Source organism: Dendropsophus ebraccatus, chromosome 3 (assembly GCF_027789765.1).
Source record: "Dendropsophus ebraccatus isolate aDenEbr1 chromosome 3, aDenEbr1.pat, whole genome shotgun sequence".
Taxonomy (NCBI): Eukaryota; Metazoa; Chordata; class Amphibia; order Anura; family Hylidae; genus Dendropsophus; species Dendropsophus ebraccatus.
Genome location: NC_091456.1, coordinates 39,848,973 through 39,867,963, shown reverse-complemented (window position 1 = coordinate 39,867,963; position 18,991 = coordinate 39,848,973). Strand labels below are relative to the sequence as shown.

The 18,991-nt window shown below is 43.3% G+C and overlaps 1 protein-coding gene across 1 annotated transcript in view; it reads left to right on the top strand.

The window, feature by feature from the left end:
• The window catches only part of PLA2G4C (phospholipase A2 group IVC), a 69,657-nt gene that overhangs the window by 24,398 nt on the left and 26,268 nt on the right, over positions 1 to 18,991 (top strand). The window contains exons 4-9 of the mRNA XM_069961541.1: positions 10,104 to 10,218; positions 10,890 to 11,035; positions 11,272 to 11,470; positions 12,152 to 12,260; positions 14,184 to 14,324; positions 16,573 to 16,626. Of these exons, the coding sequence (XP_069817642.1) occupies positions 10,104 to 10,218; positions 10,890 to 11,035; positions 11,272 to 11,470; positions 12,152 to 12,260; positions 14,184 to 14,324; positions 16,573 to 16,626 (764 nt within the window). The remainder of the gene's footprint in view (positions 1 to 10,103; positions 10,219 to 10,889; positions 11,036 to 11,271; positions 11,471 to 12,151; positions 12,261 to 14,183; positions 14,325 to 16,572; positions 16,627 to 18,991) is intronic.

Here is an 18,991-nt window from a genome sequence, read left to right as displayed (position 1 = left end):
CAATCAGATTCCATTTTTTTATGCCACCCAGACTCTTTGAAAAATCAAAAGTGGAATGTGATTGGTTGCTAGGATCAACTGGGCCAGTTTCACTTTACACCAGTGAAGATTGGATAAATCTTCCCCAGTGTGCAATGCACATTGTGTAAAATTCGGTGCAGGAATCAGAGAAAGATGGGCACAATCAGAGGTGCAATGTGTGGCGTTTTTTCCTGGAGGATTAGGTGCTGCACATCAAGTCCAAGATCCTTATCAAAGGAGGATGGAAGTCGTAGAAGGTCCAAAAAAACCCATATTTTTTGCAGATAACGCGTTTCGAGGGAGTCCCTCTTCATAAGATCAATAGCATAAAACATAGACATACAGGATATTTATAGGGGAAAGGGCGGGAGTTTCAAAATCAAAAACACCCGTGAATGTCTCCCATAGGCCAGTGTAGCATCAGGTAAAAGAGCATATTATACTATCCATTTTAACCATAGTACCATAGCGTATTGAAGATATTCGGTACAAAAGTCAGGGCTCAACAAGGGCTCAGATATCACAGCCACCAGACCGGTCGGACCAGTGAGGGCGCGCATGCACTCTGGCCTCCATAAAGACATATTGCTGGGCCGGATAGTCTAGTGATTTAGTTCCATCCCATGGTGCTCAGTTATCTTGAGGAAATCCAGGAGCGTAGCTATAAGGCTTCGTTCCCGCTGAAGAAAACATGTTCATTCTTCAGCACGGACAAAGCAGGAGCGCGCGCCTCCCATAGACTCCCATTATGAGAGGGAGGCTAACGGCATTCCGCGGCCGACAATTCCGCTAGTTTTCCTCAGTGGGAACGAAGCCTTAGACAGAGATCAAATTATTTAAGAGGGAAAGAACAGATTTTGTAATTCATTTATAATAGCTATAAAGGGGGCAACAGTTAATTGATCATTTCCATTGCTTCCTTTGAGCCGTGAGGGTATGTGCACACTGAGAAATTTAAACGGAAAGTCCGTCGCGTAATCCATCACTTGCTGCTACTCGCGGATAGCGGCAGACGCGCGCGTCTCCGTCCGTGTGATGGACTCCATTCTATGCACGGGCGGATTCCTTCCTCCCTCCAAAGGATGATCAAGTTCATTCTTTTGGACAAGGGAGGAATCAGCCCATGTATAGAATGGAGTTATAGATGGATTACGCGACTGACTTTCCGTCTAAATTACTCAGTGTGCACATACCCTTAGGTTGCAGTGTATTTAGAGTGTAAATCCAAGACATCTCCTTTCTTACTAGATTACTGTAACTATTATTAGCTGTCTGAGGTATGTGATCAATCGGATAGATTTTAAGAACTTTGTAGTCGCATGTGTGCTTCTCAAAGAGATGTCTTGAGAGGCCGTGCTTTTAAAAGCCTCTTCTAATATTGATCCTGTGCCCGTTCAGCCTGAGGTGTAATGGCTGAGTTGTCCTTCCATTTGATACTTGCAGGGACACTCGATAACATATACTGTATTACATAGCTTGAAGAACAGGTAAGGTGAGATTTAATTGAGAACTTTTTACCACTCTTGTTGTGAAACTCAGTGATCCCAGCGACGCGATCGCGAAGGGGCAATACCCACATCCTCACCCAGCCGAGAGCAATAGAGCACTGATCTCATTGATCTATGCAGTATAACTATAATCGCCTGATCACATTCCCGATCTTGCATGGTAAGCTGCGGAAGCATAAAAAAATTCCAAAGGGCAAAATTGTGCATTTTTGGTCGCATCAAATCTCTAAAAATTGTAATAAAAAGCGATCAAAAAGTCACATATGCACAATCAAGGTACTGATAGAAAGAAGACACCATGGCGCAAAAAATTATTCCTCACACAGCCCCATAAACCAAAGGAATATAGCAATTTTAAGGAACATATTTTTTTTAAAGGTTTTAATTTTTTAAAAGCCATCAAATAAAATAAAAATTATACAAGTTACATATCATTGTAATCGTAACAACTTGAGGAACATGTATAACAATTCAGTTTTACCCTTGGGTAAAACGTTTTTGTTTTTTTTTGTTTTTTTTGTTTTTTCAATTTCACCACACGTATGATTTTTTTTCTGGTTTCACAGCATATTTTAGGCAAAAATTACGTCTGCCATTGCAAACCTTGTCAGGCGCGAGATTTGTCCCCGCACCACCTCTGCTATTCAAGTTTCTAGCCGTTTTAAATGTAATGGTATACATCACCTCAACCCCTTCAAGACTGAGCCCATTGATGCACGGATGCCATAGCGCTTTTATTTTTCCACCTACAGGGCTGGTCGAGGTGTCATTTTTTTGTTTTTGTTTTTTTTCTAGTTTTTATTAATATCATATTGGTGTAACTGAAAAATTTTGATCGCTTTTTTTTAATTTTTTTCTGATATATAATTTTAAAAAAAATCAGCAATCTTGGTTCACCGTGCGGGAACAATAATGGTATATTTTATTAGATCTGACAATTCCGCACGCTACGATATACAATATGTTTATTTATTTATTCATTTATTTATATTTTTAGTTTTATAATGGGCAAGGGGGTATTTTAAACTGTTATTGTGGGAGGTTATAAGGGTTTTTTTAATTCTTTAAAAAACTTTATTTTTTTTACACTTATTCTCACTGTAAAACATGAAATTATTAGATTGCATGTACTCATCTATGCTATGCCATAGCATAGCATAGATCAGTGTTATTGGCGAACTATGCATAGACCCTGCCTGAGAGCAGACTCTATGCACAGATCGCCGAACTGACAGGACGAAGCTAGTGGCTTACCCCCGCCCGTCGGTACAAGCGATCAGGACCTCCGCAGATCCCGATCACTCAGTGACAGAAGCTTGTCCTGTCACTGAGTACCTTAAATGCCGCTGTCGCCATAGATTGCAGCGTTAAAGGGGTTAATGAGGGGCAGCTGCGGGATCACAGCTGCCTCTCATTATCCTCAGCCCCGGAAACTGATGTGTGCTGGACTGCTCTCACTGCAGCAGTCCTGCACACATCAAAAGCCCCTTCGGTCAGGAACGTATATATACATTCCTACTGCACGGGGCTTGTGCAGAAGGAACGTATATATATACAGATTACTGACGTGAAGGGGTTAATAATATAACTTATTAAAATTCATTATTACTCTAAATAAGACAGTTGTTTCAAAGAGTAAAGCATTTACCAATGAGAAATCCTCGTTCATGCTGAAAAACATTGGTGTGTTATCCAGGTCTTGAACCTGGGCCTGTGGCTGTCTCAGACAGGACACTTACCTTTAGGCCAAAGCTGTTATGCACGAACAAAGGTTTTCCACAGTCAATGAAATAGAGAACGGCAACACACAGATTCATTCTAATTTATGTTGTTTTTTGCTACAATTATTGAAATAACAAGTTCAGTCAGCACATAGTTTTATACTCTTTTAATGATCTTGTTTTTATGGTACTATGGTTTAAAATTAATAGAATAATATGCGCTTTTACATGATTACACACTGGCCTATGGGAGACATTCCCGGGTTGTCATAAGCAGGGCTGTGCGTTCCGCTCCCAGCACTGCCGAAGCACGCGGTCGGCTTTGCAGAGAAGCCAATGTCATCCCTAGTGGTTGCTGGAGGCGCGGCTGCACTTTCTTTTGATGTGGCTTCACTGCCCCCAGCCGATCGGCATCAGGTGTGCCCAGGGGCTGGCTGGCAAGTTTTAGCCTGGGGGGCAAGCACACAGCACTGGCCCTTGAGTGACAGGCTAGCGGCCCATCTTTCAAGGACCACTCTGGCCCTTATCTACTATTATCCTCCCCAAATCGGTGCAGGGAAAGTAGATGCCACAGGCGCCACAGAATCATAGTATTGGGGTCAGTGTTCCCAGCCACGAACATCCCTTGTGATGTGAATTGGGGCTGTGAAGGCCAGCCCCAATACTCTAATCAAGATGTGTGAGTCCCATCGCGCACCTTCAACCCCGTATCAGAGCCATGTCTCACCTCTGGTTGAGATGTCTCAAGCCCCTGAGTACTTCTTTAAACCTAGTGCTTTCTCACATGCTATATAGTATGTAATGAGAGCTATACCAAGATATACATCTATTGGATTAAAGGGAACCCAGCTCCAGGTGTGCACCATAGTACCTTGGGGTTGCCTTTACACAGAGAGATTTATCTGACAGATTTTTGAAGCCAAAGTCAGGAACAGACCATAAACTCCATTCCTGACTTTGGCTTCAAAAATGAGTCAGATAATCTGTCTGTGTGAATGCACCCTAGGGCTGCGTTCACACTACGTATATTTCAGTCAGTATATGTATATTTCAGTCAGTATATTTCAGTCAGTATTGCAACCAAAACCAGGAGTGGATTAAAAACACAGAAAGGTTCTGTTCACACAATGTTGTAATTGAGTGGATGGCCGCCATTTAATGGCAAATATTTGCTGTTATTTTAGAACAACGGCTGTTATATTGAAATAATGGCCGTTATTTACTGTTATATGGCGGCCATCAGTTTCATCATTGTGTGAACAGATCCTTTCTGTGTTTTTAATCCACTCCTGGTTTTAGTTGCAATACCGACTGAAATATACTGACTGAAATATACTGACTGAAATATACGTAGTGTGAACGCAGCCTTAAAGTGTCACTGCCATTAGAATTTTTGGCAGAAATCAATAGTACAGGCAATTTTAAGAAACTTTGTAATTGGGTTTATTAGCCAAAAAATGAATTTTTTATAATGAAAAAGCAGTTTGAAGCTCTTCCCCTGTCTTCATTGTTTTCCTATGGAGAGAGAGATAAAAGACAACAAAACAGGGCTACAAAGAGTTAAATGTACTGCCACATCAGGGATCTCTCCTCTGATGTCACCACTGACCTCTCTGACCTCTGAATAGCCTCTGAATAGCTCCGGCTGTGCAATCTGTTCTCTGCTGCCAGCTAATCTCACTCCTTCTCCCTCCCCCCTCCCCTCTTCATAGACCAGACAGGATCCTACTGATAAAAAGAGATGAAAACAGTCGAGATTTCCTGATTCTGAGGAGTGGATAGCAGAAAGGAGAGGAGGGGGGGACCTGGGAAAAGGCTTTTTACTTGCAGATAATAGCAGATTTGCCTAATAAACCCAATTACAAAGTTTCTTAAAATCGCCTGGACTATTGATTTCTGCAAAAATATATATATATTTAACAACAGTGACTCTTTAAGGTACCATGCTGTGTACCTGGTGACCTTGATATCAGTGCTGTAATCATTTAAATTGCCCTTCTGGTTCTCTTATCCTGTTACAACCATCAGCCCTAAGGGTGCCTTCACACCTACCGACTCGCAGCGTTAATAACGCTGCGAGTTGGCTAGGTCCTGGCAGATCACTGTCATTACATACACGCAGTGGTCTGAATGACCGCTGCGTGTATTAAATCTGCCGGCCGCTTAACCCCTTCTGATGCCGGCCGCCTCCTGCTCCGCTCTGTATACATTACCTCCTCGCTCCACGGGGTCCCGGCGTCCTGCTCTCCCGCCCGGCCAATCAGTGGCTGCGGCAGGGCAACACACTGATTGGCTGGGCGCAAGAGCAGGACGCCGGGACCCCGTGCAGTGAGGAGGTAATGTATACAGAGCGGAGCAGGAGGCGGCCGGCATCAGAAGGGGTTAAGCGGCCGGCAGATTTAATACACGCAGCGGTCATTCAGACCACTGCGTGTATGTAATGACAGTGATCTGCCAGGACCTAGCCAACTCGCAGCGTTATTAACGCTGCGAGTCGGTAGGTGTGAAGGCACCCAACACTAAATCTCTACCGTGCCAGCTGTTATCAGAAGAAATATACCGTTACTGACCAAATCGAGTACACCAAGAACAATATTACCAATCATACCAGTATATAAGAAACATATCACTGTGACCACAACCATTACCACCACATAGTAACTAATACCACCATACCATAACTGAAATCCAGTATACCAAGACAAACAATACCAGTAAAAGGGAAACAAATATCACAACCCCTTCACCACCACCATACTACTAAATAACATCCTCTGTAAAAATACCAGTATCATCCACATACACTGACCCATTTAGAGTAAGACAAGAATGGTATACAGGGTTTGCACACCATCTAAGTGATTACAGTGCAGCTAATAATGACTCACAGGTGACGTCTTCTCTGATTGCAGTCACTCACTTTTCGCCTTCTTCTCCATATGGCACGGCCATCTTTTCCCAGACACAACTCGTCACCACAGAATCTGTGAGCCATACATTTTAGGGTTCTTGCTCATACAGTATAGACATCCTCTGCGCTCCCATATAGTAGTTAGCCCCCTCTGAGTATCCATATACTAGTTGGGCCCCCTCTGTGCCCCAATAAACTTAAAAGCCCCTCTATGTGCATCCATATAGACATCAGGACCCTCTATGCCGCCAACAGAGTAGCTGGGTCCCCTATGTGCCCAAGAAGACTAGTTAAGCCCCTATCTGGGCATGCCCAATACTTGTTAGGCCCTTCTGTGCTCCCATACAGTATTAGGCTATGTTCACACCACGTATTTTTTTGTATTTCTACGGCCGTTGTTGCCGATTGCAAGAACGGCCGTAGTTAATACGAAAAAAATATGTGTGCGATCTGTCTATGGGATCCCGGCCCGATCGTATACACATAGTATACGCTCTGTCAGGGATCCCTTGCGGCGCCGCAAACAACTGACATGTCAGTGCACACTATGAAGCGAGCAGCTGCGGCCGCTCGCTTCATAGTGTGCAGTGGGGAGTTCTGATGTGGGCGCACGCTGAAGTCTGCAGCCATAAAGATCATCTGGTCAGTACCGGCTGGGATGATCTTTTCAGAGCTGGGATGATCTTTTCAGAGATAGTGGGTGCACATGGCCTGAGTATGTAGTGCCCCCTCTGTTACCCCATATAGCATGCTATAGAGTCCATATATTGTAGAAGCACCCTCTGTGTAACAACATGGTAATTAGGCCCCCTCCAAGCATCCATACATTAGGTACGACCCCAGGGTAATAACCCCCCCCCCCCAGGAGACAGCTCCCACCATTAATATTATTTCCCCTCTCCCCCATAAATGTTAACCCCCTGGGAACTAGTGGAAAGCCCTCACCATTAATAGCAGCCCCCCCTCCATTATATGATTGTTGTATGATAACATGATTGCTGAAATAGAAATCAGCACAGCTCCTCTTCTCCCCACCTCAAGCCTGTGACATCACTAGAGTGGGAGGCCGGGAACAGTGCGGTGCGGTGATTGACAAGGCAGGCAGCCAATGGGCTGTCTGCTACCAGTGCGCCTTGGATTCCCGTCTGCCGGTATCCCCGCTCCTTTACATCTGGGCCGGGCAGGGGCGGACACAGAATACATAGGGCCCCTTTGCAAAAAAGTTGCCTGGGCTCCCCTATAAGCAAACCATGCCACCACATTCCTCCCACACGCCAGAGAATTAGACACAAACGGATTTATGTACACACACACACACACACACACATATATATATATACATACACACACTACACACACACACACATATATACACCACACACACACACACACATGTATATATATATACACCACACACATATATATACACCACACATATACATACACACCACACACATATATATACACCACACACACACACACACACATATATATATATACACACACACATATATATACACACCACACACACGTATATATACACACCACACACACACGTATATATACACCACACACATATATATACACACACCACACACACACACATATAAATATATATATATATATATATATATATACACACCACACACACACATATATACACCACACACACACATATATGTACACCACACACACATATATACACCACACACACGTATATATACACACCACACACACACATATATACACCACACACACACGTGTATATATATACACCACACACACATATATATACACACCACACACATATATATACACCACACACACACACATATATACACCACACACACGTATATATACACCACACACACACACATATATATATATACACCACACACATATATATACACACCACACACATATAAATACACACATATATATACACACACACACACACACACACACATATATACACCACACACACGTATATATACACCACACACACACACACGTGTATATATATACACCACACACATATAAATACACACACATATATATATATATACACACACACACACACACATATATAAACCACACACACACGTATATATACACCACACACATATATATATATATATACACACCACACACACATATATACACCACACACACGTATATATACATACCACACACACACACGTATATATATACACCACACACATATATATACACACCACGCACATATAAATACACACATATATACACACACACACACACACACACGTGTATATATATACACACCTTCATATACACAACACATGTATATAGAGACACACATTACATAGATATACACTAACCTCCTGTGTCTGTCTCTCTGATAGATGTTACAGGCCGGCAGCAGTGGAGGGGACAGGAGATCAGGCTGTACAGGAGGGCACACAGCTTCCAGCCATGCTGCTCTGGCACATAGCTCTGCTGTACTGGGCCTCCCTCCCTCTTCCTCTCTGCCCCGACACAGACATGGAGCAGCTTTAGGAATCGTGGGGACAAATTCTTCTTGTTTTATCCCCCTGCAGCCTCCAGACAGAGCTCTGCCACCATAGTGTCCCTGCAGCTAGAGGGTGCACAGGGACAGGGCTCCGGTCACTGAGCTGGGAAGAGGGGCCTGAGGAGGCTGCCTGGAGCTGTGCCTGAGGAGGCTGCCTGGAGCTGTGCCTGAGGAGACCAGATGCAAGTGGGAAGATAACCAGACATCTTGCCACTTGCAGAGCTGGAGTCTTCTACAGAGAGACAGGGAGTGATTGTCACTCACTGTTTCTCTGTCACAAGGTTTTCTAGCCTGCCGGGAGTGTGTGTGGGGGAGGGGGCGTCCTGCCCCGGCGTCCTAGTGCTCCCTGGGCTCCTGCTGCTAATATAGCAGTCACAGCAGGGGTCGGCAGCAGAGGCAGAAATCATCCTCCTCCGGTCTGATGCTCGGTAAGCTCCCCCTGCGCGGCCCTGATGCACTTAACCAGTGGCCACATTGCGGCCCTGTGATGTGGTGGGCAAGACCGGCCCAGGGGGCACATGCCCCCCTGCCCCCCGGCCCAGCCCGCCCCTGGGTGTGCCTGACTTATGCACTGACTGGCGGCAAGCTCTGCCAGTCAGAAGTCTATATCTGGCCTGGGGCTGGGACTCCAGGCCCCATAAGTATCCTCCTCTTCTCCCTGGTCCTTGCCTGCAGTAGAGCCTATTTTACTAGTGTATCTTGACCGAGCATTCCTGCCTTTTTGGTGTACTTGGTATTCTGACTTCTGGCTTTTGGACTTTGACTATTCTCATGGACTACGTTTTGTACTGCGTCACCTTCTTGTTGCTGACTTTAGACCTTTGACCCTACTTTATTGTTTTACATTTGTCTTGTCTTTGTTCTGTGTTCACACTTAAGGCCCTATTCCACCAACAGATCTGATGACAGATTATCTGCCAAAGATTTGAAGCCAAACCCAGGAGTGGATTTGAAAAGAGGAGAAATCCAGTCTTTCCTTTATGACCTGATCTCTGATTATAGTCTGTTCCTGGGTTTGGCTTCAAATCTTTGGCAGATAATCTGTCGTCAGATCTGTTGGTGGAATAGGGCCTTTAGAAAGGACTAGGGACCGTCGACCAGTTGTTTGCTGCCATAAGGGCTGTTGAGGCAATTAGGCAGGCACAGCAGGACGGGCACAAGCTTCAGGGCTGCACCTGTCTTTTGTTTTCCTGGTCCCATATCCTGACAGGGGTGTTTTTGAATTTAAAACTCCCACCCTTTCTCCTATAAATATCCTATATATCTTCTTATGTTTTATGCTTTTGATCTGACGCATTATCTGCAAGTTTTATTAGACTAACTACGACTCTTTAAAAAAAAATTATAAAACATTTACATGTGTAATTTATCTTATAATGTTTTTGTAATTTTAGCACTGCACAAGTTCCTGATGCTTTTCTAAGGTCAGCAGGGGAGTTCTTATCTGTTCAAGCTAGGCAGAAAAAAGTGCGGGAAGCCCTTAAGAAATTTAATTTTAATATCGAAGAGGTAAGTACAGTATATATTTTAATAGCACCTAATAAATGTCTTAAATGTTATTAAAGCGAATGTACCATCGCTTAAGTATCAGCCCTGCCCATTAATACAACGGCACCGTACACAGGAATCGGGCCATGGTTCAAAAAAAGGACCCGTGGCACTGGCTTTCCCGCGTCAGCGCCGTTCAATCCATGGGTGATACTTAAAGCGAATGTACCTGATGGTGCATTCGCTTTAAAGATCCTAATAGAGCTGCTAAAGCGTTTTCTTACCATACTTGGTGTGCCATCCTCCTAGAGGGGTATATAGAAGAAAATGTATTCTGACACATGCTGCAGGGGTAGATGTCGGAACTAGTTGATTTGGTGAAGCTGGCTTGTATCTAGTCATAGCTCCCTGCCTGTCTGCGCGCTCTGCAGGCAAGATTGACAGGCAAAAAGGCCTGCCTTTTTGCCTGTCAATCATCCCTGCAGAGCATGGCAACAGGCAGAGAGCTGTGACTAGTTCTTGCCTCTCTACCTGCAGCACACGCCAGAATAAAATGTTTTCTCCTACATACCCAATTTTCTTCAAATGAACTTTAGTTCTGTATGATATTAAGAGGGAATTGACACCTTGCCTAAAGACATATCTTAACTAAAATACTTGTTTTTGTGCCATTTTTTTTCATCCCTATCTAGAATGCAGAGCCTCCTGTAATCGCCATTTTAGCATCTGGTGGGGGACTTCGGGCTATGGTTGCTTTACTTGGTGTGCTAGTGGAATTGGCTAAAGAAGATATTCTAGATGCTAGTACATATATTTGTGGCACCTCTGGATCAACCTGGTAAATCTTTTTTACATTCCACCATTATTATATTTGTAAAAAAAAGCTGCCTTTCTTGCCGGACAACCTGCTGCATGCTGTGAGAGGTTTTCTAATATTGCTTGCCATTGCTGCCGGGAATTTGTGTTTAGTAGATTGATCCTCCTCATGTGGCACATATATCGTAGGCACGAGGGTATCTGTTACAAAAAAATAAAATAAACAATAGAATACATCAACAATTATTTTATATTTAGGTGCATGTCGGACCTCTATAATAATGACAAGTGGTCTTCATGCATGGAAGAAATGGAGCGTCAGATGGCTGATCGCCTGGTAAAGCCTTCATGGACTTGGGAGAAAACAAAGGAGAAGCTAAAGCAGACTTTTTCTAAGGAAATCTATTCACTCACCTCTTTTTGGGCTTATGCGTTTATTTATAAAATCACCAATGAAGTAAGTAACATGGACATTATACATCATGTTCTTTTCTTTGTATATAGCGTGTACAACACAATGCAGCAGGAGACATTTCATAAGAGGGTTGTCCCAAAAAGGTTGTTTTTTTTTGTGTGGTTTTGTTTTGTCTTTTTACTTCTAGATTTCTAGACTTAGTTGCCATATACTGACTGCTGTGTGGAAGTCACCCTGTGGGTGTTTTGTTCCAGCCCTAAATTGTTGATGACATGATGGAAGACGAGCATCCGGCTCTTCTGGTCCAATGCATAATCTTTATTGAAGCAACCGTTAAAACCTGAGCACAGCTGTGCTCAGGTTTTAACGGCTGCTTTAATAAAGATTTTGCATTGGACCAGAAGATCAGGATCCTCGTCTTACATTGTACCCAAGGTGAGCTCACATCTTTGTGCACCTAACAGGGCAGGTACTATGTGCAGGTGCGGAGAGTTGGGCTATGTTCCTTTTTGTAGGTGACATGATGGTATAGAAATGTCAGATGGACACAGGGTCGCATTATCCCTGCTGACCCACAGGTGCATCATATCAGTCTTTCACTGTGCCCTAGGGAGTTCTGGGGCTGCATCCAACTTGTGCAGCCTGTAGGGAGTAAAATTTGAGCGTTTGGGTTGGGCGACATTACTACAGCGTATGTATTATACTCTTGTTTCATTTCTGCAGATAAATGAACATACTTTGTCCAACCACCAAGCATCTTGTGAGAGTGGAGAAAATCCTTACCCGATCTACCCTGCTGTGGAAAAGTCCTATTTAAATTCTTTTGACAAAGGTGAGGTCCACCAAACTACTGTTGTGACTGTGTGGGGTTCCAATGACAACTGGAGGTCTCTTGCTTACCTCCATGCTGTCTTATCACCGATCTGTTAGGGTCTTTTCGCTAACGACAAGCTTTTTTTTTCTTCTAAGTATGGTCATTTAGACGAAAAGATAAATTGCTACGAAATGGTAATACGATCATAAAGTAATACTAATACCAGCAAACGGCTGAACACCGAGTGTTTTGTGGTGCACCACCGGTGTGGTGGACAACCGGTCACCTGCCAGATGGTGAAGTGTGACTCCACTGCAGTAATGGTTGGTCAGGATATAGCCCAGCCAGGTCTTATAATGTTGTGACACCAGTGCCGGTTGGGCACACAGATATGCTGGCACACCTGCTTTTATTTTAGTGGGGCTGGCTATACCCTTTCCCCTGTGGTCAGTAACCTGCCGGGCTGTTTGGGGGTCCCTTGGGTACTTATCACGGTGGGCCAAAGTGGAGTTGTGACCCACCCCGACTGTTGGTACGGCCACCCACAGAAAGGGGAGATGACCCAAGGAAGATGTAATGGCTGTGTAGGTGCTTGGATAAGGATTACAGAGTCCAGTTAAAAAAAAATAAACTCTTCATTACTGCCAGAATACATGGTGCAGTGATACACAGTAAGGTTCAGCTTGATAAGTTACTTTAGACCTTAGTGACCAGAGGTGTAAGAAAAGGTAACACCCGTGGTGGGATACCACATTTACACCAAAAGCCTTGCACACAATTAACGATTATGAGGTTAGCTCAAAAGAGGCAATCAATGACATACAAACTACATTTTGATCATTGCCGCCTTTACACCAGAAGATTATCGCTTAAATTTGAACAGTATAACTATTTCTTGCACAATAAAAAGGCCTTTAGTAGAGTCTGCCCCATTATCTCTGATGGTATTAAACTGCAGAAACACATCCTACTGACAAGGTGGAAACACCCATTTTCAATTAGACTTGGGCCACACTGAATTTTTGTACACATTTTGTGTTACTAAAGCTCTTTAGTAAATCCAGCCAGCCTGAGACGGGCACAGGTGTAGATTTTCACTGTGATTTACACCTGCTAGCAGGCGTATATCATAATAAATGAGGAGCAGGGGAAGACCATGCCTCCTCCCTGCCTTGCTCTGCCCCCTGCCCTTACTTTAGGCAAACAGGGCTGCGCCTTGTGAATACTTTAAAATAATTGCAGATTTTTGTATAGAGCAGCCTCTTAGTGCAAAAGTTTGATTTTATTTTCAGGTATCCACCAGGTGTAGGCCTTCATCCCTTCCAGACCACCATGATGACTTCTCCTAACGACAACAAATTTCAGCCCTTTACTTCTGGAGCCATCCCTAGCTTTTAAAGCAAAAACAACAAAATTCCAAGATTAATCAAACTTAAGAACATTAAGGGGGGGTCTTATATTAGGCCCCGCCCCCTTTTCCCCAGCAGGATTCACTATGAGGCGCACGCCTCTTAGTGAATCCAGCCGGCCGGATGCCCGAACCTGCGCCCGGCGTACGAAATCTACACCTGTTTCCAGCAGGTGTAGATTTTGATCATGATTTACGCCTGCGAGCAGGTGTGAACCATGATAAATGAGGTGCAGGAGGAGGCCACGCCTCCTCCCCGCCTAGTCACACACCCCAAGCTCCCAAGCCCACCTATCGAGCAAGCCTGGCGTACGGGAGGCGTACGCCAGGGAGAAGGGGTGAATCTGCACCTTCTCCCTGGCGTACGTCTCGGGCGGGACGCTTTGTAAATGTCCCCCTAAGTGAATGCATACCCCACTCAAGACCTTAAATTTTATGCAGATAGGTGTAGCGATGCACTGGTACGGTATTCTACAGGTCAAGGTTGTATTAATTCAGATTCACTATTTTATTATTTGTGTAATTTATCACAGGGGCCTGGTTCGAGTTCACGCCACACCTGGTTGGATTTCCAGCATACAAAGCATTTGTCAAAACTGAGCTCTTTGGCAGTCAGTTTAAAGATGGTAAATTGGTAAAGAGTCATCCTGAGAGGGACCTCTGTTATCTCCAAGGTAGGCCTTATAGTGATATTGTCACCCCCCCCCCCCCCATACATGAGTTCTCAGCACCATTCTGAGGCTTATGTTATGCACATTACATATCTACCTGAATAAACCATGTCTTTGTTCTTTCTCCAGTCAAAAATGCATTTATCATTGGCGGATTGGAGTCATCAGGACGGGGCTTCACGGCTGTTGTGCCCCGTCTCGCCGCCCACATCGGTGCCATAGTCCCCGCCCCGTCTCCCCTGCCAGAATCAGAACGGGCTGCTTTGGAGGCCGGGATTCATCCTCTGTGGTGCAGGCATGGACGGGCAGTGACTTTGCCATATTATCTGCTGTTAACGTGCCTCCACCGGTGAGGATGAATCCTGACTCCCACTGCAGTAGGAGTGGCTCATTCTGTTGATACCATGGGGCACAACTGCTGTGAAGTGTGAAACATGAGTGTGAATCTTCTATGCCTCTTTCAAAGATTACTTAAAATAGCAATATCATTCCCATTGTATAAAAATTAATCCAATGGTCAAAAGACACTTACAGATACTTAGCTAAAATTACAGCTAGCTACATAGTCAAGGTATGAAGGGAAATTGTAGGCCTTTCGTGTCAGGCTCTTCATGAGACTACACTCTTGCTAGTTGTTAAAGGGGTTATCCAGCGCTACAAAAACATGGCCACTTTGCCATTTACTTCAATGGAACTGAGTTTCAAACCCCACCCAATCTGGAGACAAGAGGAGGAGCAAAAGTGGCCATGTTTTTGTAGCACTGGATAACCCTTTTAATATACTGTATAATACATTGATAGATTTGATATGGTGTTCAATGGTTTAACTGATCTGTCCAAATCAATTTTTAGCAAAGCCACAAAAAACACTCACAAATTAAAGGTTATAATTAAACAAAAAAACATTTTTGGTTTATCCAATGTTACTAGAACTATAAATAAAGTAAAAAAAAAAGCAAATACCACACACATCACAGTAATTAAAATGGCGGTGTCATGAAGCAAAGATAAAATCAGTGTCTAACATACTGGGGGGGATTTAGGAAGCTTACACCAGAGGCGTACGCCAGGGAGAAGGTGCAGATTCGCCCCTTCTCCCTGGCGTACGCTTCCCGATGGGCGGGCTGGCGGGTGCGTGATGAGGTGGGTAGGAGGCGTGGCCTCCTCCCGCGCCTCATTTATCACGATTTACGCCTGCTCATGGGCACAAATGGAGATGCAAATATACACCTGCTGGAAGCAGGTGTAGATTTAATACGCTGGGCGCCCGGCCGGATTCACTAAGAGGCTTACACCTTTTTGTGAATCCTGCTGCGGAAAAGGGGTGGGCTTAAGACCGGCGTACTTGTACGCCGTTCTTCATAAATCCCCCCCACTATGTCTATGTCTAAAGGTGAACAATATCTCTCTACCATTTTCTTCCCTATGTATCTATGATTACTTCCTTTTTTCCATACTGCAATGCAACAGTGGGGACACTTTCCCACAATCCTCCTCACCTGCATGTGAAGTGAAAACCAACTGCCAGTACTAATGGGACCGATCATGTGACTGCAGTTGTGTGACACAAGATGCATGGCAGGCAAGAACCATAGCATCAAGTTATTATAACAAAGCAGACACGTGGGGATTAGTGAGTCTATATCCCGCAAATGATTCACTTTAAAAAGTGCTTGTACATTGGAAATCTGTTCCAATTTACATAATTCATCAGTATAGGCCTAATTTTCTTCATGACACCACCCCTTTAAGCTAAACCTTTAGATACTGCAGCTGTGCACTGGGGGAAGAGTGAGACACCTAGTGGCTAGAGTGGAAAGGTACTTTTACAAAGGCGGTAAATAACCGTACTGGGACACTACATATGTAGTGTTACTTCTCACACACTCTCGTTAACCCAACTCCAACTCTTCACTAACTAACTCAATCCCAACCCCACTATATAGAACCTAGGCCTTCAGGGGATAATCTGATTGGGCAAGAGAAATAATAACCCTGTTTGTAGGGCAGTATTCCCTGAGGTAGCTGGCTCAGTGATTGGCTAGAGTGTAGTGTATAGAACAGTGGCATGACTGTGCAAAGAATATAGTGACATCTGGTGGTGGGAGCAGCATTTCAGATACTTGAGTGAACAGTTGTCTCGAACGAGCATGTCCGGTCTAGTAGGCAATAAAATACACACACACATCTGCATGTTAAATTTTGATTATCATTAAATATTGTATCTTTTTTTTTTTTCTCTTCTCACTAGGTCTGTGGGGCAGTGCATTTGCAGATGAGAATTCTGTTAAAAATGTAATCAAAGGCAAGTTATTCCACACATAATGCTGTTCTCACACATTGCAGTTTTTTGGATCCACTTCTGGTTAGAGCCAAAACCAGAAGTGGATTCAAAGTAATAGGTAAAATAAGCACTTATATATGAAAAGAGAAAAAAGATCAGGCACTCACCCATCAACGTGTCAGTTTTCTTCTTTATTAGTTATAGAAAAAAATCATAAAAACGCAGGGAGAGGGAGCATGGCAAGCAGGTCTCAGCGACGCACGTTTCGTGTCAAACAAACACTTCCTCTAGCTGATGATTGACAGCATCAAGCTGCGTCCCCTGTGATAAATACCCCACCCCTATGTGACGTAAAAACACAGTGAATACAACGTACAACATATTAAAACCATTAAAGGAAGACATGTAGCTCGTTTTTATCATGAAGGCCAAGAGGACCTACTGCTTCGAAATATGAAATAAGGTACGCTTCTCTTTGCAATAGTCTCTGGTGTCTATCTCCGCCATCTCTACCAGCAGTGATCCTTTCTAGTCCTGCAAAACGCATCAGGTTGCGATTCCCATCGTGGGCTTCTCTCATATGTGCTATTAGTCTTGCGGACCCTTTACCTGTGACTAGTGAGTGGCAGTGTTCCCTGTAACGGGTTGCTAGCTGCCTTTTAGTTTTCCCGATATAAAATCTCTGACACTGGCACAGCAAGACATACACCACGTAATTGCTTCTACAGGTAATGAGATCTTTCACTCTCCATTCTTTACCTCCTAGTTTTAGGTAATTTACAGGCATTATTTTCTCACAATGTGTGCAGCTATGACATTTTTTATTTCCCTTTGGTGTATATTTACTTAACCAGGTTTCTCGTCTCTCTGCACTACTATTGTCTTTTAATTTATCTGCTATAGTTTGGTTCCGCTTGTATGTCACTATAGGTTTTAATCTGGCTCTGTCTTTCAATATTAGATCACTCTCTATAATGTACCAGTATTTATTAATAGCTGTCTTGATCTTAATGTTCATGGGTGTGTTATCAAAGGAAAAACAAAACCTACTATCTTCTTTTCTGTTATCTCTTCTAGTAGTGTACAGTAGCTGATTTCTCTTGTTTCTTCTCTGCTTTCTTATAGGCTGATTCCAACAATTTTCTAGGATACTCTCTCTCTTCCAATCTGCCTAATAATTCTTTAGCTTGTTTCTCATACCCTTCTGTAGTGCTGTTTAGTCTTTTGAGTCTCAAAAGCTGGCCAAAGGGGATGGCCTTTTTCACTGCTAAGGGGTGGGAACTCTTATAATGTAGCAATGTGTTACTTGTAGTAGGCTTCCTATACCCCGTAGTCACTATATTGCCATTCTCAATTTTGACTAACACATCCAGAAATTCTAGACTAACGTCACCAAAATTACCAGTAAAGGACATGTTCATGGTGTTGGAGACATTCAAAAACTGCAAAAAAATAAAAAAAAATCCTTTTCCGAACCCTCCCGCGATGGGCACTCCAGTATCATGTGCATATGCAAACATGTTCTTGGCGATTTTTGAGAAAAGATGTGTTCTCTGTTAATAATCCCTACTGCATCAACATCAAGTCCTACCTACGATTTATGGACGACGTGTTCATGGTGTGGGAGGGTTCGGAAAAGGATTTTTTAGATTTTTTGCAGTTTTTGAATGTCTCCAACACCATGAACATGTCCTTTACTGGTAATTTTGGTGACGTTAGTCTAGAATTTCTGGATGTGTTAGTCAAAATTGAGAATGGCAATATAGTGACTACGGGGTATAGGAAGCCTACTACAAGTAACACATTGCTACATTATAAGAGTTCCCACCCCTTAGCAGTGAAAAAGGCCATCCCCTTTGGCCAGCTTTTGAGACTCAAAAGACTAAACAGCACTACAGAAGGGTATGAGAAACAAGCTAAAGAATTATTAGGCAGATTGGAAGAGAGAGAGTATCCTAGAAAATTGTTGGAATCAGCCTATAAGAAAGCAGAGAAGAAACAGAGAAATCAGCTACTGTACACTACTAGAAGAGATAACAGAAAAGAAGATAGTAGGTTTTGTTTTTCCTTTGATAACACACCCATGAACATTAAGATCAAGACAGCTATTAATAAATACTGGTACATTATAGAGAGTGATCTAATATTGAAAGACAGAGCCAGATTAAAACCTATAGTGACATACAAGCGGAACCAAACTATAGCAGATAAATTAAAAGACAATAGTAGTGCAGAGAGACGAGAAACCTGGTTAAGTAAATATACACCAAAGGGAAATAAAAAATGTCATAGCTGCACACATTGTGAGAAAATAATGCCTGTAAATTACCTAAAACTAGGAGGTAAAGAATGGAGAGTGAAAGATCTCATTACCTGTAGAAGCAAT